The sequence below is a fragment of the Geotrypetes seraphini genome, chromosome 9 (genome assembly GCF_902459505.1).
Source record: "Geotrypetes seraphini chromosome 9, aGeoSer1.1, whole genome shotgun sequence".
Taxonomy (NCBI): Eukaryota; Metazoa; Chordata; class Amphibia; order Gymnophiona; family Dermophiidae; genus Geotrypetes; species Geotrypetes seraphini.
Window position 1 is genome coordinate 146,120,819 of NC_047092.1, and position 25,184 is coordinate 146,146,002.

General features: G+C 41.2%; 1 protein-coding gene across 8 annotated transcripts in view; it reads right to left on the reverse strand.

The window, feature by feature from the left end:
- Window positions 1–25,184, reverse strand: part of DOCK10 (dedicator of cytokinesis 10) — a 432,092-nt gene that overhangs the window by 63,885 nt on the left and 343,023 nt on the right. For 6 of the 8 annotated variants that reach the window (XM_033958682.1, XM_033958685.1, XM_033958678.1 and 3 more), the window contains 9 exons: window positions 22,784–22,905; window positions 22,575–22,689; window positions 22,427–22,493; window positions 20,174–20,221; window positions 17,643–17,741; window positions 14,736–14,866; window positions 9,768–9,880; window positions 6,367–6,504; window positions 2,632–2,814 (listed from right to left, as the gene is read on the reverse strand). In XM_033958682.1, the coding sequence (XP_033814573.1) occupies window positions 2,632–2,814; window positions 6,367–6,504; window positions 9,768–9,880; window positions 14,736–14,866; window positions 17,643–17,741; window positions 20,174–20,221; window positions 22,427–22,493; window positions 22,575–22,689; window positions 22,784–22,905 (1,016 nt within the window). The remainder of the gene's footprint in view (window positions 1–2,631; window positions 2,815–6,366; window positions 6,505–9,767; window positions 9,881–14,735; window positions 14,867–17,642; window positions 17,742–20,173; window positions 20,222–22,426; window positions 22,494–22,574; window positions 22,690–22,783; window positions 22,906–25,184) is intronic. The other 2 variants (XM_033958680.1, XM_033958679.1) reach the window with 2 other exon arrangements.

Consider the following 25,184-nt stretch of genomic DNA (forward strand, 5'->3'; position numbering starts at 1 on the left):
ACAATTTTAGGCACCCTTTTATTAGGCTGTTTTAGGCCCTAAGTCATGCCTAATGCAGAAAAAAAGCCTAATGAGCATGCGCTAACGTATTCTGTGCTAGTTTTGGGGTGTATGCATGCTAACTGTATGATTAATCTTTTTTTTTGAAGCGGTGGGTCAGGGATGGAGTGGGCATTCCTATGCTAACCAGTTAGCACATCTACATTACTACATGCTAAATGGTTAATGCATGGATAACATGGGAGTAGTATGTTGCAGGATTATCGTGCTGAGTTAGACCACTAATACTAACTAAGCTAAGTATTTTCAACATCTTTATGATAAAGTTTGAGATTTAAGATAAATTAAGTAAGACCCGGTGAGGAATTGGTACGTCAAGCCAGATACAATGAAAGAACTTTGAGTATCATGGTGGTGTACCTCTGAGGGTCTGTCATCATTGAAATCATCAATATTATAGTTACAAGTGTGAGAATATGGGAGGTGATTTATAGTTAATCACCTTCTATTTGTTATCTACTGAACTATTCTCCCACAAGAACTTGTGTATATTAACCCATAGGGCTGTTCATATAAAATTAATGAATGCCATATAAATCTAAAAGAGTGTATAAACATAATTTAAAGAAAGGCCCAGATTCTCTAATCGGTGCCAAATTTTCAGACGCCTATAGGCGCCCAAGCAATTTAAATGCTGTTTTTAACTGAGTTTCAAGGCGCTTGAATCACGCCTCCATAGGCATGTTAGGCTGCCAAACCCCACTGTGGGAGTGGCAAATGCCAGAAGTGGGGTTAGGCTGCGCTGATCTAGGCGCTTAACTTTAGATGTCATTTATAGAATCCGGGCCTTACCACCATCTGTTTTGTACATGCTAATCAGTTAGCATGCAGTAAGGTACCTGTAATAACTTATCAGCACAGAAATGCCCCACTCTCTGCCCTCTATTAAGGAATTCAAAAGCTGTTCCACATAGCTTCAATATTTCTCATAGTTCATATTTCCAAATACGGTATATGCTTAGAGACTTGAAGGGTATAACACAGTCAACTAGTTTGATATTACTTATATTCTAATAGCTGACTGTGTTATACAGTGCTTTCATTGATCACCTTAAAATGCCATAGTATATAAATATACAGATAATAACTTCACAATCTAGTATGTGCTAATAGTGAATGCTCAGACCCACAATTGTAACCCAGTGAAAATTCACAGAGTAGCTGTGTATAGAGACCATCATTGCATGTTCACAGTCTCTTCCACCAATACCAATGGTATTGGTGGGAGAGAATGTGAACCAATGGTATGGGTGGGAGAGATTGTGAACATGCAATGATTGTCTCTATACACAGCTACTCCGTGAATTTTCACTGGGTTACAGTTGTGGGTCTGAGCGTTCACTATTAGCACATACTAGATTGTGAAGTTATTATCTGTATATATATATATATATATATATATATATATAATGGCATTTTAAGGTGATCAATGAAAGTGGAAATATTACATATCACCTTTGTTTATTAAAATTTCCTTACATAGTGTGTTATACAGTGAACATAAAGTTTTCGATGCTGTCTTAAACATATGCGATGACTGGATGGTGAGGCGACATTCTTGGGGCTTTGCCTCATGTTTTTGCCTTCAAGTCTCTGAGCATATGCCGTATTTGGAAATATGAACTATGAGAAATATTAAAGCTATGTCGAACAGCTTTTGAATTCCTTAATAGAGAAGAGTGCCTTTCTTTTCTGATACAATACCAATTTGGTTCACCCTCATTCATATGCTGCTATGATTGATTTGGTTTTCCTATTCATTGATTGACTCACTCTCTGCCCCCAACATGCCCGTCAATGGAATAAATAAAAATAGCTTTTTAGCACACGTAATTTGCATGTCCAGATCTCAGTCTTACTGGAGAATACCTTACCATCCTTCAATAAGCCCCTTCCTCAAACTGAAGCTCTAGAGAACATAAAAGCAGCATTGGATTAAAGAGAGAAACCTCATGCAATCTCTACTGATTTTCTGATGACTTTGGTGAGACTGGTCATGAAATAAATTTTTTTCTTATTCAATGGATCTCTATATGTACAGAAATCAAGTGAGGCCATGTGAGTCACTTTTGCTCCATCCATAGCCAATTTATACATGGTGCAATTAAGAAAAAAAAATAGATATATTGTTCACCATTTTGGGAAAAAATCTTTAGCTGGCATAGGTAAATGATGCAAAAAACCAGAAGAACAAGATCTACCGCAAACCAAATGCAACACAAGACAATAGTATTGGAGACAAACAGTCTGGATTGCAAAGGACACTTTCAAATGTCTTTATTACAGTAATTAATGGATGACATTAAAAAAGATTCAACATGATTTGTGTTTCGTCCCCCCAAGGCCTGCATCAGGGGTCTATGAAAATGTAAGAACAAACAAAACAATAAGTTTGTCATTTGAACAAAATAAAAGGCTTTATAGTCTGATGGACCTGATACTGTTCTGTTGGCAGATGACTTTGAAATGATCTTATCAAACAGCCTGATCCTATTAGGAATTTGTTGGCATTATTTATAAAATTGAGAATAATTGCATCGATCGATCTCATTAAAATCTTCACCAACTCACCTGTAAGTGAGATCTGACGATTGATCTCTGTTTGTTAAATTCAAAATTCTTCCTCATGAAGAAATAAAGCAGCGCTGAGGCTTCCATTTGAGTGGAATGTGAACGATGATTGCAGCATTTTAGGATTTCATAGCATAATGATCCGCAGAGATCTGCCTGCCCTTGAAAGAATGCTGAAGGAAACTGAAGGAGGAAACACAGGTGAAATATTTTCATAACCTATTGCATTCGTTCTAATTTATTTATTTAAGTATTTATATACCACTTATGGCCTAATTGGGTTTTTTTTTTACATTCAGGTAGTCAAGCAGTTTTCCCTATCTGACCCGGTGGGCTCACACTCTATCAATGGGAGATTAAGTGCAGCATGGGATTTGAACCCACAACCTCAGGGTGCTGAAGCTGTGGCTCTAATCATTGTGCCACATACTCCCCAGGAATGTATTTTCTACTACTGCAATGTGAGCAGCTCTTCAGTATGGAGCCCCAATGTATTTTTAAATCAAGGTCCCATCCTCACCCTCCTGAATCTTCTTCATCTCCTACACATACTGTACACTGATAATAGAGGTTGCTGAGCAGAATACTTGGGAGTTTCAAGTTTTATTCAGATTTGCTATACCATCCATAAGGTAGTTATCTGAAAGGAAATACAGGCAGTCCTCGAGTTACAGACAGCCAGCTTAAGTATGACTCATACTTAAGAATGCAGTTAAGGCTTCATTTGCTTTCACTGAGTAGTATTTCCAGTGGCATAGACTCCTACACTTCTCCTGCAGCAGATTCAGGAATGATGCATGGCCATATTAAGAACAGTGTGTAGTTGTGCATGCGGTACCTTAGAGAGAACACTGGTAGGGACAGTCGGCCCTTTTGTCAGCTGGGAGCAGAGGTAAGCAGCAAGAATCTTAAAATCTACAAGTTCTGCATTATATACAAATTCGACTTAAGAACAGCTTTAAAAACGTAACTCGTTCTTAACCCGGGAACTGCCTGTACAAATTTCTTCTGAGGATAGAGGAAAGAGGAAGGATTTGCAGATCTAGAGCCATCATGCAGGCAACGCTGTAACATGCTATTGGGAATAGGCATCTTGAAAAAGGAAAGTATTTAGTTAGTAAGTGAGCTTCTCAGAATGGAGCTCTAGAAAGAGAGAGAGAGCATTCCAAAGTTTTGGGGCGATGCCACAGAAAATTCGAGAATAAATGCGGTCATAATGTATGGTTTGCAGGGATGGTATGACTAGCACATTGGCTGAAAAAGAACAAAGTATCCTGGATGGTAAGCAGGGAGTAAGTAGACAGAAGGGTGGAGATCAAGAATTGTGGATTTTGTGAGCAAGCATAAGAGTCATTACGATCAGAGAATTCAAATTTCTTTATAATACATATCCCAAGATCCCTCATATTTACTTTGTACCTAAAATACACAAATCCTTACGGGAGCCACCGGGCCAACCCATTGTTTCCGGTAGAGTTCAATCCTCGAACCTTTATCACAATATTTAGACTATCAAAATCCCAGTTCAAACTTCAATTATTCTGGTCACTATGGATGTAGTGTCTTAGTACACTAACATCCCCCCAGGAGGAAGCTCTACTTGTGATCAATCAATATCTAGATAAATAGCAGTTGCTGAAACTAGGATCCCTGTTGGGACATCATACTTGCCTTTTTGGGCGTTTGGTTCTTTCTGTAAGGCGTTACTTCCCTCCCCTTTTTTTTATGACAAGTGACTGTGCCATTGAAATTAATTGAATAATTGATTTAAAAAATTAAAATGAAAAGTTAGGCGTATAATTCCACGTGACACCTAAGTGGAGGTGCCTTCTGATGCCTAACGACAATTACCTGAAAAGTAGGCATGGTTAGGGGCAGAGAATAGACATGGTTCAGTTACACTTCACTAGGTGTTCGAGAAAGGCACCAATAAATTAGGCCAGTGAAAACCTGGCCTAATGTAGCAGCATCTACCTTTAGGATGCCTAGCAACGCCTAAGACTGCTTAGGCGCCGCTAGGCATGATCCTACAAACGGTGTCTAGCAGTTGACTGACAACCGTGCCAAGCAGGACCCACAATGTAGGCGTTGCTAGGTGCCATTTATAGAATCAGGCCCTGGAGGACTGTGTACAAATAGTGCATATTGTTTAAAAAAAAAAGAGTGTGTACTTTGTGCAAATAGTGTGCCCTATTATTGGCCAAAGATATGTACAGTACTCCCCCGATATTCGCGGGAGTTCCGTTCCAGGAACCTCTGCGAATCTTGAAAAATCGCGAATACGGTTTTTCATGGGGGAAACTGGAGAGAGCAGCGGGATAGGCAGGAGAGAGCAGCCAAAGCACCGGCAAGTGCAGGAAATCACTCGCTGTGTGCTCTGACCGCCTCTTCCTGCACTAAGTCGGGCCTTAACCAATCAGGAGCTGCATGTCAAGGAATGATTAAAGAGGGACTTTTTGAAACAATGCAGCTGTTTAGATAACATTAAGCCTTTCTTCTGAAAAATTTATACTTAAGTTTTTCTCTTATATAGTTTGACCACTCTCAATATTGTGGTCTAAGAAGGGGTTATGATTGGTTAAGAATGATAAGTGTTCTGAATTGATTTCCTTCTCTGTGTTTAATGGTGCAAGATTTATTCTTGTGACGTTTAATGTAAAACTAGAAAAAAATAATAATAATATGAACATGACTCAACAAACCCTGGTGGGAAGAATGTGCTGTATATGAAATATACAATTCATAAACAATATGCTGATATTGTTTATGAATTGTATATTTACTTATGAATCAAATATTCAGATGTATTTTGTAATCAGTATTTATGAAATTGTATTTTCATCTGTTGATAGTCACTCTTTGTGGTCCTCTGAGGTCAAAAGAGTAGATTGTCTAACCAGCACTAAGAAAGCACAATGACAATATCTCAAGGCAAATTTTGCATGTAGTAAAATTAGCAAAAAATGTTATATGTGCAAGGAAATTACATGCAATAGCTCTTTATGTCTTTCATTATTCTTGTGTTAGGAAGACTGTGGAAGGGGTTATCGTCCACCAATGCTACCATTTCACCTCTATACAACAGGAGCTGCTAGCCCATAATTGAGTGGACTACATGTCCTAGACTGCACTGGGCTTACAGCTCAGTGCTGAGCTACCTTATCCCTGTATCCCTGCTGAAACAAGGGGCATCGTTCAGCAGAGAGGTGTTTATCTGTCACAGAGGAGAATCATTAGGGGAGAGGTCCCCACGAGAGAGAAAAGTCTCTGAGGAACAAAGAAGTCCTGGGGGAGAGAGAGGTTTCCCCTTTCCTAGCTGTAGGCTGAGGGAGCCTTGGAAAGATTTGGGACATGTACAAGAACCTCCAGGGGTAACTGACTCTACTGAAACAGGGTAAGCCAAGCCCTTAAGGAGAATAATTGTGGAAATGACTTAAGGCTATGAAAACTAAACAATTGTTTGTGCCTTTCCTGAATCTGTGAGGAACCAGACTAAGGTCTCTAGAAAAATAAAAGCTTTCTTATTGTTGTACCTTTTTACATTACATTGTGCTGTTTTGAGTGTATTTGGGCTGGTCTCCGGGTGAGTCTGAACTGGGCTTTGCCACAAAGACTTATCACAGGAACAGTATAAAACTAAAACAATACTGATTAATGGATGTAGCTTTCATTAATTAAGATCAATGCCACTTTGGTATCATGGAAAAGCACACAACTGAATAGAAAAATAATTACCTTGCATACAAACAAACGAAGCGCAGCAAAGACATGCCGAAGAGCTGCTGTTGACTGATTTATTTGCAAAAAAAGCAAATAGGTATCAAAGACCCTTTTCATTATGGTGTTCTGACAATCAGAGAGTTGCATCTGTTTCTAGAAAGTCAACATAAAAAAGTGTTATAGAGATGGAAAGGAAGAAAAAAAAAGACTATTTACAATCTAGCTTGTTTCTTTGCCTAGATCCGTATGGTAAAAATAAACAAAGAAAACTAGAAAATGTTGGCAAATACAGATCATGCAGTTTATCTAGCCTGCCCATCGATCTCAAGGGGTAAATTCTATATAGGTTGCCATGCTGGATGTGAGACTCTAGAAGGTCTTTGGTATATGAGGGGCTGCTGAAAAGTGCTCAGCCCAACCAACAAAGTTGGGGCAGTCTCCAATGAGGGCTATACATTTAGAGTAGAGAATGACACGGTGACAATATTCATCACCGTTCCCGTCCCCGTGGATAACTGCAGGAAATAATCCCATTTCATTTCTTAGTGTCTGTTTCAGCCTCATTCCTTCTACACCAGCATTCTTCAAAGCAAAGCTTGAGGGTCAGTGGCTGTGCCCATTCATACTCTGATTCTTATGTGAGCCAAGGATAATGAAGCCATTGTGACATCACTGATGTGATTGGCTCTTAGGCACTGGTGGAATGAGGCATTATGACATCACAATATCTGCTCTGGATACCAGAGACTGTCATTCTGTAGTGTCTGTTTCAACCTCAATCCTTCTACACCAGCATTCTTCAAAGCAAAGCTTGAGGGTCAGTGGTTGTGGCCATTCATACTCTGATTCTTATGTGAGCCAAGAATAATGAAGCCATTGTGATGTCACTGATGTGATTGGCTCTTAGGCACTGATGGAATGAGGCATTATGACATCACAATATCTGCTCTGGATACCAGAGACTGTCATTCTGTAGTGTCTGTTTCAACCTCAGTCCTTCTACACCAGCATTCTTCAAAGCAAAGCTTGAGGGTCAGTGGTTGTGGCCATTCATACTCTGATTCTTATGTGAGCCAAGAATAATGAAGCCATTGTGATGTCACTGATGTGATTGGCTCTTAGGCACTGGTGGAATGAGGCATTATGACATCACAATATCTGCTCTGGGTACCAGAGACTGTCATTCTGTAGTGTCTGTTTCAACCTCAGTCCTTCTACACCAGCATTCTTCAAAGCAAAGCTTGAGGGTCAGTGGTTGTGGCCATTCATACTCTGATTCTTCCCTCTCTCCTTAAAGAATGACATGAAGATTGTTTACAGTGGTTATCCGCGGGGACGGGAACGGTGATGAATTTTGTCACCGTGTCATTCTCTAATTTAGAGCAGTGTATCACAAACTTTGTGCCACGGCAGATTCCAGGTGTGCCGTGAGATGCCAGCAAGGAGCAGAGGCGCCGGCTGACTGCTTACAGGATGCAGCAAGAGGCATGCCCTGTAGGCAGTCAGTCGGCGCCTACGACTCTCCTCCTCGCCGGCATCTTTCCTCCTCTCCCGCACCTCCCCTCCTCAAGGATCCCCCCACCTGTGAGGTGACAAGTTCAGGGTCACGGCCGGAGGGCTTTGCACATGCACAGATGTCGATGTGATGATGTTACGCATGTGCATGCACTTCTGGATGCCTTCCGACCTCGGCACCTAGTTTAGTGTGCCACAGTGTGGATAAGTTTATGGGACACCGATTTAGAAGCTCATAATCAAAACTTTGAAACATCTAAAAACCAGCCCAAGTCAGCACTTGGTCGTCTTAATAGCCTGGATGTCCCAAGTGCTGATAATCACAACTGACTTTCTGGACGTCCAGTAGCACTTCTAGGCCACTGTGTGCCCAGAGCTCAAAGGGGCATGTTGGGAGGCGTATTATGGGCGGACATCGGGCGAGCTTACATCTGGATGTACTGCAATGATAATCAAAGCTTTCCCAGGTCATCCTAGACGGAACTTAGACACCGGCAGTTAGACCTGCTTTAGTTGCATCTAAGTGCCCCAAAGCTACCCAAACTGACCAAATGCCCACTGGAGGCATTAAGGCATGATCCCCCTTTACTCCCCCAGTGGTCATCAACCCCCCTCCCACCACCCAAAGAGGGGGGGGGAATAGTACATTGAGGGTTGCCATCAGCTGATCATAGAAGGGGAATCCCCATCAGGTGAGTCAGTTTCGAGGATTCCTGCTGGCTCAGCTGATGGGGATCTCCCCTGCCAGGATCAGCTGAACTGGCAGGGAGATTCATCTCTCCCTCCCTCCCAGGCACCGACCCCCTCCAATAAACCTCCAAATAAAAAAAAAAGAGCTGTTGAGCCCTACACCATTCCCCCCAATATCCCCCTGATATCCCTGGACCCCCCTGACATTTTCCTGCCATGATCAGACAAAGTAGTTGAGCATGTCTGCAAAACTTGCTTTTGTGCATTTTTCATGTGACGTTTTTATTTTTCAAAATGGCCAAAAAAGACAGACATACTAAGGACCAAAATGTCTACCTAGGTCATTTTCAAAAATAAGAGACTGATGTCTGGCTGTTTTGAAAATGGACATGTTCTCTACTGGATTTCTGGATGTTTTTTTCCAAAATGTTCAAATTAGACTTAGACATCCTATTGAAAATGACTTTTCACGTCCAGTGATTTTCCACTTTTGTTACTCTGTTGGAAAATTACAGAACAAAAAAAAAAAAGAAAAGGAAAATCGCTGGACTAAGTGTATAGCCCTCAATGGAGACTACCCCAAGGCTGAGAAGTTTTCCGTAGCCCCTTGCTGTCTATCTCAGTTCTCCAGATCTAACATTCTAACGTCTAGAAATAGATTAGGTTCAGTAATTTAAACAAAATTCAGATTGGTAAGAAAAAGTGAATAAAGATATGTTTGATCTTCATTTGCAGACACATACAAAAAATTTATACAGAAAACCTAGAATTTTCTTTGCATTTCATTCTTGAGGAAAAGTAAGTTAAATATACATTGAAAGTCGATGTAATGATTTCACTTTATAAATCCTAGCTTAAGGTGAGTTACTGTTCAAGTACAGTAATTACTTCCATGATCCTGAAGACTTGCAATCTAACTCCCCCCCTCCTTTTACTAAGCTGTGGTAGATGTTTCTACTAGATATTTCTACCATGATCTGGAGCACTAAATGCTCCGACGCTGCTCTGATGCTCATAGAATTCCTTTGAGTGTCGGAGCAACGTCGGAGCATTTAGAACTCTGGGCCATGGTAGAAACCTCTACCGCAGCTTAGTAACAGAAGGTCTAAGTTGTTAGTCTAAACAATAGAGGGTAAAGTGACTTGCCCAAGGCAATGAGAGGGATCAGTGAAGAAATGTGGTTTGAACTTTTGCTTACGAGTGAGATATACCTCATGACTTTGAATGAAAAGTCCCAACAGATCAAGAACAGTCAGGCAAACCTCTGTGGCCATGTTTGCCTCTGTATCTACATGGAGTACAATGCCTGTTTCATCAGAGCTGCCTGGAACAGAAGAAAACATGTCAACTGAAACCAAGATCAACATTTTTCTATGGAGCAAAAAGTGCTACACTATAAAAAAAAAAAAAATTACAGTTCACATCAATTGAAAGGTTAAGGGATTCCCTAAGAGCCTGATTCTGGAAACAGTGCCTGCCAAGGTAGGCACCTGCAAAACGGGCGCCTACTGTGTGTCAATCACCGGTAGGCGCCGTTTCCAGAATCGCATCTATTTTCTTCTACAGATGCCTCAAATGTAGGCCAGCATTTTACAGGCCTACATGAAAAGGCTTCTGACTCACACCTATGAGAAGCACCTAGATCCATAGGCATGCCTAGATGTCTCCATACGCATGCAAATACCTACATTGTAGGCATCCTTTGCTCCATCAAATTTTTAAAAAAACATGCATCCCAATTGGTCCATTAAATGGCAGTAGGACGCCTACTACTGCCTACAATTGGGACATCAATTTTTGGATCAGGCATAGTAATCTCAGATTGACCCAGCTGAGATCAACCATGCTGTCAGAGAATTTAGACCTTTGAAAAACAGAAGGTCAAAGCATTCATTATTGTTACTTTCAATAGATGGCAGCATTTATCCCAATATGTATATATCACTAATAAATGAAATTTTGGTGGGAGAATCTGAAGGTAGGGGGTGAAAGCTCTTTTTGCCTGATATTCAGCACTATTTAGCCAGCCAGGAACAGCCTGTCTAGCTAAATAGCACTTAGGGCTCCTTTTACTAAGCTGCGATAGCGATTTTAGCGCGCACTAAACCTGCGCAACGCAGCTAGAACTAATGCCAGCTTAATGCTGGCATTAGCGTCTAGTGCGCGGGGCAATTCTGCGCGTGCTAAAACCACTATTACAGCTTAGTAAAAGGAGCCCTTAGCTGCCTAAGAACTAATATCCGGTGCGAGAAGGCGACAGAATATTAGCGGTTAGAGGCTAGCTGGTTATGTTGCACAACTTAGCCAACTAGCCACAAAATTCAGACCGCTGGCTGGCTAAGTCAAACGGCCAAATTAGGCTGCTTAAATAGTTGGTCTATCTTTGGCCGCTATAAACTTAGCTGACCAGTGCTGAATATTGAAATGGCAGGCTAAGATTTTAGTGGCCAAAAATAGACTGGATATTCAATGCTGGTCACCGGAAATGGCCTGACATTGAATATCTGGACTCGGTGCCGACCACAGGAGTCAACCTGGCTAACTCCCGTGGTCTGAATATTGGCTCCCCTGCATTCAAATGCTCATGAGAAAAGGGACGGTGAGGAAACCATGTAAGAACAGATATCGGGCATATATGCAAATTTTACTTCCTTAAGAATTTATTAAGGTTTTGTATTATATTCAGTACGTAATATCTTGATAAATCCCTTAAAAACTAGGAGGCTTCTGCTGCTTTAAAAATTGTTCTGCAGTAAATAAAAGTATAATTAACAACAGTTCATGAGTAATGGATAAAGGGGAAGAGAGTATCGAAGAGCCATTAAACAATAAGTCAAAGGAAAACGCATCGGTAATTTGCAAGATACGGGCAATTGTAGACCATACATTCGACCAGAAAGATGAGACATATGTACAGGAGTAGAGCATATGAAGTAAGGAACCATCAGATGATTTACAGGTCCAGCAACAACCATCGTATGACCGGTTTATTTTGACTGATTTCGCAGGAGTCCAAAAAGCCCTATGGTACAGGAATATAGCTGTTTGTACATGTGAGGCTGATCGACATTGTTATAATGTGCTCCTTGTTGGAGCACGCATATTGTTGGCTTTGTATTTCATCTTTTATAAAATCAATAAAACTTTTTGAACTAAAAAAAAAAAATTGTTCTGAGTAGCCAGAGTAAATAAAGCCACACAAACATATCTATTACTGCAAAAGTGCAATCTTAATCTAAGGCTCCGTTAGGTGGTTTGTTTGTTTTTTAAATTGCCGGCCACTGCTTGATAAAAGGGGGCCTTAATCAGCTATGATGAAATGCTCTTCTTTTACTGGCTTGGGTTCCTTTACATGACCTATACCAAAACAACAATAATAATCCTTTATTTATATACCTCAGCAACCAACAAGTTCAGAGCGGTTAACAAAAGAATAGACCAATACAATAATTGTGAACCTATAATCTTCCAGTACATTGAAAAAAATGAAATACCTAAGACATGAACCATTTTTTTAAAGATATATGGCCCCTTTCACCAAGCTGCGTTAGGGTCTTTTTATTGCCGTCCACTGCGGTAAAAGCTCCAACGCCACAAAATACCCATGAGTGTCGGAGCTTTTACTGCAGTGGCCGGTGATAAAGAACCCTAACACAGCTTGATAAAAGGGGGGGCCTATGCTTTAACCTGGCTCCTGAAAGTTAAATAAGATTCCATACAAAAACAGTGATCCAATAGTTCCCTCCAAAATTGCACAGCTTGGAATGCTAATAATTTTTCTATGTATCATTAATATGGTCAACCACTAATTGATGGGAAAGTAAAATGATTGATATTATGAGTTACCCTTGAATGACACACTAATATAAATTACCCAACCAGGTAAGATGGGGCTAACCCGAGCTTGAATAGGTAGCCAGTGAAGCTCTAAATAATAATCAGTTACATGATCATACGTCTTTAATGAAAAAAATTAATCAAATGGCTGCATTCTGTGCTGTTTGCAGTCATTTTAGCAAATACTGAGGACAACCCACATAGATAAGATTGCAATAGTCAAGAATACTAAGCAATCAATCTGAACTGAGGTTTAAGAAAATAACTCTGAAGTGCATGCAACTTTCATAGTATGAAAACCACTTTTTTTTTCCAACAAAATCAACATGTGGTTTTAATGATAGCCCTGCATCCAAGTGGACCCCCCCCCCCCAAATTCTGATTGCTGGTACAAAAGGGTGAAAGGCTTAACGAACCTCAATTCCCATCTCAATAACATATCGCATTGCCATTTATACAGACATAACTTAAAAGTAGTAGGCGCCACACTCATTATTGCAAGTGTCTATAAAACAATATTATTTAGCATATTTTATATAAAAAAGATAATCAAATCTCAACTATACAGGCATCTCAAAAATTGTCCAAATCCTGTCTCCAGGACATTCATTCTCCCTCATGGAGCCACTTATGACTCTAGACCAGGGGTGTCCAATGTCAGTCCTCGAGGGCCGCAATCCAGTCGGGTTTTCAGGATTTCCCCAATGAATATGCATGAGATCTATTAGCTTACAATGAAAGCAGTGCATGCAAATAGACCTCATGTATATTCATTGGGGAAATCCTGAAAATCAGACTGGACTGCGGCCCTCGAGGACCGACATTGGACACCCCTGCTCTAGACAGATTAACTTCTCCAGGAAATTGAAATCAAATAGTGATTCACCTGTTGGTTAGCTCTAGGTGGTTTTTTCCCCAGACCGACTTACAATCTTGCTAACATCTGTCAATTCTGAAACCAATCAAGAAGGCATGGGATAGGCACGTGAGATCTCTTAGAGAGAGGAAGAGATTATGGTTACTGTGGATGGGCAGACTGAATGGGCCATTTGACCTTTATCTGCCATCATGTTTCTATGAATAATCTCTTTATAGTTGTCCCAGTCTGACCAGAATAATAATCCCAAAAGAAGGGAGGTCCAACCTCGTCTGCAGTGAAAAAACCAGCCAGGAACAAACAAATCCCACACTTATTTTTCAAAGCTACTTTATAATCATGCACCCCTTGATGCTAGAGTGTTTGAGAGATTATAGCAAGGTCCTTGGCTCTTCACGAACATGTAATTCTATTTTCCCCCTTATTCTTCCATTCTATATATAAGCTCATGTAAACCTTTTCCTTTCTCTTCTTATATTTTAAGTTCTTGTAAACCGTGCCGAGCTCCACTTCCGTGGAGGGGATGCGGTACATAAACTTAAGGTTTAGTTTAGTTCTTTCTCTATTTACATTCTAATCTCCTACAGAGCCATTTCAATTGGAGAAACTCTGAGTCAAACTAATTACCAGAATAGCAAACATGCTTCATTTGCAATCCAAATGGAGCAATCTCATCCAGTACAGCTTTATTAGTTGATAACCAACTAGGGATAAAGGAGAACTCCTCCATACCTTCTCCCATGTCACCTAATCCAGTGGTTCCCAACCCTGTTCTGGAGGACCACCAGGCCAGTCGGGTTTTCAGGATAGCCCTAATGAATATGCATGAGAGAGATCTGCATATAATGGAGGTGCCAGGCATGCAAATCTGCTCCATGCATATTCATTAGGGCTATCCTGAAAACCCGACTGGCCTGGTGGTCCTCCAGAACAGGGTTGGGACCACTGACCTAATCCATCCCAAACTTTTAATGGGTCTATTTTACCTCGAAAATAAATTGGCACCCAGATTATTAGATTTTTCCTACTTTGCACTTTTCCAATTTAAAGTAAAGGAATAAATAAAATGGTCAGACCATAAGGTAGGATTCCATTTTCCATCAGTAATGGAATTGAGTCAAATTATACATCAGGAAAGGAGTTCTGACAATCTGGGTCTTTTGCTTTGATCCAAACTAACCTATTTACTGAAGTTAATTATTGTTTTCAATCAGAGCTGCAAAGGTGCAATAGCAATGATTCAATCCATCCATTTGTTCAACCATCCGGGGAGCAGATACCTTTTTATAAAGTGCACTAATTGAGTTGAAACTTGGGGACAAGGTCCATCATGGCCCTACAAGTTATGCTATTGAAAATGTCCAGGGTCTGACAAGGTTCAAGTCATCTTTGATAACATAACATTATAAGGTGCAAGAAAAATCCATATTGTTGTAAAAAACAATAAAATTTGACATGAACTTACTTGCAATACCGCTTGTGATCTCTAGCATTTGCAACAATTTTGGATGAGAAAGTGCATTCTTGCTGCGGATTATGGGCAAAGTCTGGCATCTGGGGTGTCTATGCACTTCTTGAGCAGAATTAGGATGTATCCTGAAAACGAGAAATCAAAATTTTACTTCCATTGTTTGCTTGGGAGGATGAAATGTAATACATATGTGGGTATGTAATATGAATTTATAGCCTGCCTTTACTCAGCTGAACGCATCATGTCAGTTTGAACTGGTCTTTAAAAAACATATCCTTTGTTATTTGTGTATTTTCCGTATCAATATTACAGCATCACAGCATTATTGTTCTAGTAGCATATAAGTTTCACAGAGGCTCTATGCCTTTCTAAATGGCCATTGATGATTAGAAATAAGTACTGGAATCTATTCCTCTGTCTCTGTTTGAAAGCGGCATTAACCAAAATTCACTGAATCTAGTCCTTACTCTTCACGTCTTTGAGGAACCAATGTCAACCAGTTTAGGGTCATGGCCCTAGCTATAGCCAAAAAAATAAAAATACCTGGAATGACTAACAAATAGACATAGTATGCAGCATAAGAACATAAGCATTGCCTCTGCTGGGTCAGACCAGAGGTCCATCATGCCCAGCAGTCCGCTCACGCGGCGGCCCATCAGGTCCAGGACCTGTATAGTATTCTTCTATCTATACCCTTCTATCCCTTTTTCCTTCAGGAAATTATCTAATCCATTCTTGAACTGCGATATCGTGCTCTGTCGTATCACACCCTCTGGAAGCTCATTCCAGGTGTCCACCACCCTTTGGGTGAAGAAGAACTTCCTAGCATTGGTTCCGAATCTGTCCCCTTTTAATTTTTCCGAGTGCCCGCTCACTAATAAATGAAATGTTGATGGGAGTGAAAACTCTCTCTGCATCATATTAAGCACTATGCTCCATTTATTAGGTAAGTCTCTTATTTATATCCTTCTACACATAAAACCACATTCATCAAAGGCCAAAGGGAACATCATAGGGGTGTTCTTGACTTTTGATGAACGTGGTTTTATGTGGATAAAATGCTTTTAGGTATGCTGAATATTGTGTTTTAACATTGCAGGGGATTACTCCTTGAAACAGCTCTTAATGCGAAGCGCTGAATTCACGTCGGAGCCCCATTCAGTATATCCACATAAGATAAGTTATTTATTGGCTCTAAGGACTCCTTTTACGAAGGCGCGTTAGTGGTTTAACGCGCGTAATAGCTCGTGCTAAACCGCCGGCCGTGCTAGCCGCTACCGCCTCCTCTTGGGCAGGCGGTAGTTTTTCGGCTAGCGCGAGGGTTAGCGCGTGATGACAAGTCGCATGCGTTAAACCCGCTAACGCGCCTTCGTAAAAGGAGCCCTAAGTATATTTAAATATTGAAAAACATTGAGGAAGATTAATTTAAAGGCCGATGAAGAGGCTGGCTACTTTTAGGCTTGAGCATTACATGAAATATGATGTTCAAGTGTAGCCGCTGAGGCCATGTATGAAAGTTTGAAAGAAAAGTTTTTTATTTTTGAAATGTCTTGAGTATATGAGAACTAATTGCTAATAAGTGATATAAGCATCAAGTGAAATTAAGATCATCAAGATAGAGGAGAGTGTGGCTTTTATCGTTTTTTTGAATATTGTCTATTGTCATCACTCAGAAGAATTATTATTAAAGCCATTAAACTAGTAAAGTTAGGATGTATCATTATAGGGTTACCAGATTTCCTCCTTAAAAAAAGAAGACACCTGGCCCCACCCATTCTGCTCAAGCCGCACCCCATTCTGCTCCCAGCCCAGCCTCATTCTGCCCCTTCCCTGCCCCCATAAGAACCTTATATCGCCTTCCCTGAGGTTGGGGCTGTGACTGGAGGGCCTCTGTGCATGCGTGGCCATTGACACAATGACATCAAATTCATGCGCACATCATTGCGTCAACATCTATGCATGTGCAGAGGCCCTCAAGATGCGGTCCTAAGCTTGAGGCTTTCCAAAACCTGGACACACTGCCAAGTTTTAGAAATGACCCCTCAATGCATGAGGTGTTCCACTTAATACAACTACTCTTACTAATTGCAATTCGAATCATTTTAGCCAATTGGAAAGATTTCTCTAATGTCTCATATAGTGAATGGTGGAACACTGTTTGTTTGTATGCCCGCTACGAAAGGGTTGCTGCTGAACGAAATAGTTCGCTCCGAAAGTTCACAAAAATGTGGGCACCACTGTCCAGTGAAGTAGCATTTGAGTTGCCACATGACCATCCTGGTGAGCCAGAACCATGAATATACGGCTTGCCTTACGGTATCATCTTCTAGGTATATATGAATGTATGAGCCACCTTATAATTTTAAGTGATACACCTTAATATTGTTATATCCTCTTATACTTATGTGTTTATCTCAGATCTGTACACATAACTGTTAAGCTTGTTAGTTGGGTTATGGTATTATTTCTTTTTATACTGTTTTTTTGTTGCTATGTCATGGACCGCCTGTATTTACAATCTGTGAAGACATGTTATGATTATGAGGTCTGTGTTTGTATATTCTATGATAAAATGCTAATAAAACTGATTGAACATATAAAAAAAAAGAAATCCCTCCAGGCACCTGGAACGTCCTCTAAAAAGAGGACATGTCCGGGTTTTCTCGGACATCTGGTAACCCTATGTCATTATAGCACAATACGGGAACAAATTCTTTTGAGTCTTACTTTGGTTTTGCTATGCTCATAGCAAAAAAAAAAATAAAAAAGCCCAATAAATAGAGCACATGTGACCTGTATATCATTAACAGTCTTGTGTAGGTAACCTGTAATTCTCATAATTAGAGTAATGTAATAATCCTAGGGTCTTTGATACTGTAGAACGTGTTAATGAAACATTACCACTGTGTTGGCAGACCAGCCTGAGAGGATGTACTGGAGCCTTTGAGTGTTCCATTATTCTGGGTGGCCTGCACAAGTTTGAAGGCAGCAGCTATTTTCCTGTTGAGAAAAAGTGACCATTAAATATGTCATTAACATGCAAAGTTATAGGCAAAATTGATCCGAGTTTTTTCTAAAGTTTGAGACTTGTACACATATGGTAAGAAGTCACGGGGTCCTTTTACTAAGCTGCACTAAAATGTGGCCTAACCCAAGGCTTTCCCATGCGCTGCGGCCACTTTTAGCGTGGCTGTGAAATGGCTGCATTTTCCATTTCCTCTATTAATGGCCACATGCTATCTTCCCCATTACTGTAGGAATGCTTACTGACACCTAGACCCAAATTCTATAAAAGACGCTTATAGTTAGGCACTTAGATTGGTGTACCTAGCCAATATAGGTGCCCAACTTAATTATTTAAAAAGCGTAATCAGTGCCAATAACAAGCAATTAGCACCTCATAATTTGCTTGAATGAAAATTAATTGGTTGGTAGGCACCTACCACATTCAGGTAGGTGCCTAGTCCAAGGCATCTACCAGAAAGTGGGCATGGCTAGGGGTAGATCCTGGGCATGTTTTGCTTGTAAGCACCTAAAGTGGACTTAAGCATCTGTTTTTAGGCAAAGAAAGCCCTGGCATAAATAGAGAGCGTTAAGGTTAGGGCGCCTACTGGCACCTAAGTGTACTTTAGGTGCTGCTAGGCATGATTCTATAAATGGCGCCTAACTTCAGATTGACTTACGCTATGTGCCGCATTCCTCGGTGCCTATAATTTAGGTGCCATTTATGGAATCAGAACCCTACTGCCAGTGGCGTAGCAAGGGTAGGAGGCGCCTGGGGTGGTGACACCCCCCTGGGCCTTCCTCTCTGCCCCTTTGCTCCTTCAGCGCCACTCCTTTTGCCCTCCTCACCATCCCCCCACCACATCGCGCCCTCTCTTCCCACCCACGTACCTCTTCGAATCTTCGCCAATGTGAGCAGCTTCTCCGGTCTGCTGTTCTTGCTGGCTTTCCCTCTGACGTCACTTCCTGGCCCGCAACCTGGAAGTGATTTCAGAGGGAGCCAGGCTGACGCAAGCAACAGGCTAGAGTAGTTGCTTGCGCTGGCAAAGATTTAAAAAAAGGTACGGGGAGCGGGGAAGGGAAAGCGCGAGTGTGGCATGAGAGCGAGCGGAGAGGTGCCGCGTCTACACCAAGATGGCACCCGGGGTGGTCTGACCTCCAACCCATCCCCCTTATTATGCCACTGCCTATTGTCTAGGCTCTGCTAATCATATGCTAATCAGCTGCCATACAGCAATGTAGCTGCACTAACTATAATGCCGCTTTATAGGGCAATGGTCAGACCACACTTGGAATACTGCGTCCAACATTGGTCTCCCTACTTAAAGAAGGATATAAAACTGCTGGAGAGGGTGCAGAGGCGAGCAACTAAACTAGTGAAGGGTATGGAGAAACTGGAATATGAGGATCGACTTAAAACACTGGGATTGTTCTCCCTTGAGAAAAGGAGACTGCGTGGGGATATGATCGAGACCTTCAAAATACTGAAAGGAATCGACAAAATAGAGCAGAGAAGATTATTTACATTGTCCAATTTGACACGGACAAGAGGACATAAAATGAAGATAAGGGGGGGCAAGTTCAGGACTAATATCAGGAAGTTCTGCTTCACACAGAGAGTGGTTGACATCTGGAATACTCTCCCAGGGGAGATTATTGCAGAATCGACAGTCCTAGGCTTCAAGGGCAAACTAGATGCATATCTCCTTGAGAGAGGCATATAGAGATATGGTTGGCTATAGGGTAAGCCAGGTGTATACCTGGCAGGGCCTCCGCGTGTGCGGATCACCGGACTAGATGGACCGAAGGTCTGATCCGGAGATGGCGCTTCTTATGTTCTTATGTTCTAACTGATTAATGCAGAACACACCAAAACTCCACCCCCAAACAGACCCTCAGCACCAAAAAATAAAAAGTAATTTTAGTGCCTGAGAAGTGCACACTGATCCAAAAACTACTGTGTGACCCTATGGAAGTGGTTTTTAACCTTCAGTAAGAACATGTTTTGAGTTTTAATGACATTAGTAACACTAAAACACTTCAAATATATACATGCTATAAAAACTGGAAAGGAGGCTTTGGACCTAAGTAAGATATTGGCTGCCCAATGATAACACTATAAAATATTGTGGCAATTGGCATCAGAGGTCTTTTTTCTTCCACTGCTATTAATTATATGGTTAATGAACTTGTTATTCTCATCTTGACTCATGAATCCGATTTTACTGCTGATAAATGCACATAAAAAGAAGATTTAAATGTCTTTTCCTTAGGCAGTGCTCAAAGTGAAAGAACAAACGTATTTTCGTTTTGGAAAACTGATGCAAACTGCATAGGTAAAATGTACCCATGAGGGCAGTATGAAAATGACTCTCAAGAAGCTTCCGATGAATTTCAAAATTCAATATTCTTATCATTTTCAGCATTACCTCCTTATGTTTCTCTTCCCCATATATCTGAAGTTTTGAAGGCATACTCTGAAAGAAACATAGTTTGTGTTTAGTTTATAGTATTAGTAAATTTGATTCCTAGTCGGCTTCGATTCCGGCCTCTCGTTTTCTACGCACATCCAACAAATTGCTAAGGCCTGTTGCTTCTATCTCTACAACATCACGAAACTTTGCCCCTTCCTCTCTGAGCACACTACCCAGACCCTTGTCAACACTCTCGCATAATCTCACATTTAGATTACCGCAATCTACTTCTAACTGGTCTGCCGCAGTGTTGCCTCTCCCCCCTACAATCTGTGTAAAACTCTTCTGCACAACTCATCTTCTACCAACCTCGCTACACTCACCTTACCCTCTCCTTAAATCACTTCACTGGCTCCCTATCCACCTTCGCATACAGTTCAAACTCCTATTACTAACCTACAAGTGCGCTCATTCTGCTGCCCCTCAATATCTCTTCTCTCTCCTTAGTCACCTCCCAGAAAACTCCCTCAGTTCAGCTCTTAGCTGTACCCTTCTCCTCCATTGCCAGTTCTAGACTTTGTTCCTTTCATCTAGCTGCCCCGTATGCCTGGAATAAACTACCTGAGTTTGTTCGCCACACCCCTTCCCTTGTTTAAAAGCAGACTGAAAACCCATCTTTTTGATGTAGCCTTTAATCCATAACCCTACTCCCCACCACCCTAGCCAGCAGATTAGCCATTCCCCCTAAATTTATCCATGGCATTTTGTTTGTCTGTTTGGATTGTAAGCTCCTTTGAGCAGGGACTGTCTCCTTCGTGACTCCGTACAGTGCTGTGTACGTCTGGTAGTGCTATAGAAATAATTAATAGTAGTTTGATTGCATGCTGGTACATGGTGATCGAGGCATTAGCAGACAGGAAGTAAGTAAGTAAGTGCACGCAAATTTGGGCACATGCCCAGTTCGCATACGCAATTTATTGAATAGCAAGCTAATTAGAGCAAATAATTGGCATTCCAAGAAACAATTATTGGCACTAATTAGAATGAATGAAAAGTTACGTATATACATTGAGGCACAGGATTCACTCTTAAATTTTATAAGCGAGTCAAAAAAGGAGGCATGGAAATGGGCGGGTCATTGGGGGCATTCCTTTAAATTATGCACGTGGACGAGATTTTTCGATAGGATGTCAAAGCCTCTGAATTTGGACGTTTTGGGAAGGCATCCAGAAATCCAGTAGAGAAAATGTTCATTCTCAAAACAGCAAGACGTCTATTTAAAAACAAAACAAAACAAACAGCCTATATAGATGTTTTTGGTCCTTAGTATGTCAATCTTTTTTGAACATTCTCGAATATAAATACATCCACATGAAAAATACACAAAAGCAAATTTAATTCTAGGCAGCCTGCAGATAGCTGAACATAGCAGAGGGGCTCTTCTAAGAAGTACTGTAGTGATGTCCCATGTACAGTCCCATGTACAGATGTCACTATATCTTGCTTCTATTGTATGCTCCAAAACCTACCCAAAACTTACTATAGCCCTTATGTCTACGGGTGTCATCTTAATGTAGGTATAGTATGTTTTTGAGGGCTCACCATACAATATAAGCAAGATATGGTGACATCTATACCTGGAACATTTAATGTGAAATTCACTGCAGTAACTTCTGCTCTATCGGCTCAAATGTCTGTGCTAAAGCTGCTTGGGCTGAGAACTTTTCATCACCCCCTCATAGTACAGGCTACAATATATAGTGTTTTTTTAAAAACATCTTTGGGTGGTGGGAGGGGGTTGGTGACCACTGGGGGAGAAATGGGGGGGGGGGGGGGAGAGGCATGCCTTAATCTTTCCAGTGGTCATCTGTCAGTTTGGGCACCTTTTTAGCATTTAGACACTTTTACAACAGGTCTAGCTCCAAATGTCTAAAAAAAAGCCCAGGATCTTTTGTTAAAGGTTTGATTATGCCTGATGAGCATCCAAGTCCTAAGCCCGCCCAAAGCCCGCCTCTAACATGCCCCCTTAAGATTTGGATGCACTGGAGACATAAGAACCAGAAAGACATCTAGAAAGTCTGTTTTGAGACTGCCCACTTGGACATTTTGACTAGTAAGACATCTAAGTGCTGTCTTTTGGACATCTATGATTTTTTGAAAATGAGCCTCATAGTTATAGAATGATATGGAACTGTACAGCTACGTATACTGTAAATGATCTATATTTTCCAAGTGCTTCTAAGCATAAGGAGCACGGTCAAAACTTACTCTAAAATGTTGAAAAAGTCAGATATTTCTGTACTTGGAGCTCTCTGCCAGTAGGATACCAGGGTATCTGCAAACAAAAATTAGATTTTATCTATTTAACCCCTGAAATACAAAGACAAAATTTCAGACCAAGAAAACAAACAGTTACCCTCTGATATATTTTTCATGATATGCAGGAAACACATGAGAAGACTTCTTGTTTCAGCCTGATCTAATTTGTCATAACGAAGAGCTGATCCAATCAAAGAAAGAGGTCTTGTTATCTATGTAATTTAAAGCATAAAGAAAGTCACTCACTACGTGATATGAGTTTCACCTTTTAAAAATTGTGCAATAGTATTTGAAAAAAAAAAATACCTTTTCACAGTTGTCCATTTTCTCACAGTTTTTTTCATTGATACTTGGGTTAGATTCAATACTGGCTAAAGATGTCCTTGATTCATCATGGTTCACTGTAGAGATAGCTATTGATGAAAAAGCTGCAAATAATTCACAGCACACATGCTGAAGATGGCAATGGATGGATGGGCACAAAAAACTAAACATAAAGATGGATACAATTAAGATGATTCGAGGCTCTGTATGACTGCACTAAGCTTCCATATATAATAGTGGCCATTTTACATTTTAAAGCTGTGCTTTAAATGTCTCACCCCGGCACTGATATCAACATTCATGTTTACAGTTGCTCTGAAGTGTGGCGTGTAAGGGATATTTAGGGCTCCTTTTACGAAGGCGCATTAGGGCCTTAACGCGTGGAATAGCGCGCGCTAATATGACGTGTGCGCTAGCCGCTACCACCTCCTCTTGAGCAGGCGGTAGTTTTTCGGCTAGCGCGCGCTAATCCGGTGCATGCGCTAAAAACGCTAGCGCACCTTCGTAAAAGGAGCCCATAGTGGGAAGAGTATTATTGTGTGGGGAAAAGATGGCTATGCGATATATGCATTGTGGCAGATGAGATGCTTAGGTGTATGATCTGTGGAGCGTGTGCATGGGGAGTCTGGAAGGAATGTGTGAGGAGGGAATAGGGGCCTGTATATATTATGGAATGTATGGAAACTACTGTATGTTGATTGTGAGGTGGTGTGTGTAAAGTAGAAGTGTAGGTTAGGTATGTGTCGATATGGACCTTTGTATCTACGATAGTATGTAGCTATAGGTGATGGTGTATGGCTTTGGAAGTATATAGCAAGGTTGCTTAACGATGCCTTTTGGTGCCACCCTACACCAAGTGTTTCAGATTTTTTTCCCTCTCTCTGTCTGCCATGAATTACTCTGGACCAAGCTGCTGGGAGGGTGACAGGGCCCTTCAATCTGTTCAAAAATTCCGCTGCATGACTTTTATTCTGCCGACATCACTATGCCCCCCCCATGAGCCCTTTCCTCCATTTCCACATCCTCTTATAAGTGATTTCATTCTGCAGCTCCTCAGCATCTCTCCTTTCTTATCTCTCCCTGCACCCCACCCTATGAGCTCCATTTATTAGGCAAGTCTCATGTATTTATATCCTTCTAATCCACTGCTAGCTTCAAATGTTCTTTTTATCTTGCTGCACCACATGTCTAGAACAGACTTCCGGAGTCAGTGGCATAGCCATGGAGTGGCTTCTGGATCCTGGAACCCCCCCCCCCCCCATGCTGGGCTCTGGTCCTCTCTAACACAGTGACAGCCAGTATATAATAATAATAATATAACAGTTTATATACCGCAGGACCGTGAAGTTCTATGCGGTTTACAATAATTAAAAGATGTTACAGATTGAATGGATTTAACAATTTTCTGCCGGTTAACATTGATAGAAAGATGCTACAAATTGAGTGGATTTAACAAAGTTAAAAACTAGTGATCAGTTATTGTGGGATGAGGTTAGTTGCCTAAGTACTTTAGGTTGGTGTTCAAACCCCACCAACTGAAGAGTTTTCCTTGGCAGAGCCTAGACCAGGGATCTCAAAGTCCCTCCTCAAGGGCCACAATCCAGTCGGGTTTTCAGGATTTCCCCAATGAATAAGCATTGAAAGCATAGATCACATGCATAATCATTGGAGAAATCCTGAAAACCCAACTGGATTGCGGCCCTCAAGGAGGGACTTTGACACCCCTGGCCTAGACCACACTGCCTGAGCAGCAGAAGTCTGCATCCCCACCAGCAAAATTATGATTGGGGAGGGGGGGGAGGTTTGGCAATGGCAATAGCTTTGGCAGTGGTGGGAGGATGGCACTGGCAACCATGGCAGCAGGGGTGGGAGGGGGGAGGAGAACTGAAAGGAAATGCTTGTCCTCTCTCAGACCTCCCCAAATCAACTTCCGGCTACACCCCTGGTTGGTGTGTCAAGGTCTGTCTCTGGCCTTATCCAAATCTAGGTTAAAAGTCCACCTCTTGAGACTCCTTTTGATTCCTAACTCCTATTTACCTGTTCAGGACCCATGTTTATTTTAATCATTCTCATAATAAGTAACTCTCTAATCCCTTATTTATCCTATCCATTATTTGTCCTGTTTGTCTCTCTAGAATAGATTGTAAGCTCGGTCGAGCAGGGACTGTCTCACATATGTGTTTAGTGAATAGCAGAAGACATAATTTGAGGTTCAGGGATGGTAGATTCAAGAGCAATGTTAGGAAATTGTACTTTATGGAGAGGGTGGTGGATGCCTGGAATACGCTCCCGAGAGAGGTGGTGGAGAGGAAAATGGTGACGGAGCTCAAAAAAGTGTGGGATGAACAAAGAGGATCTAGAATCAGAAAATAATAGTAAATAT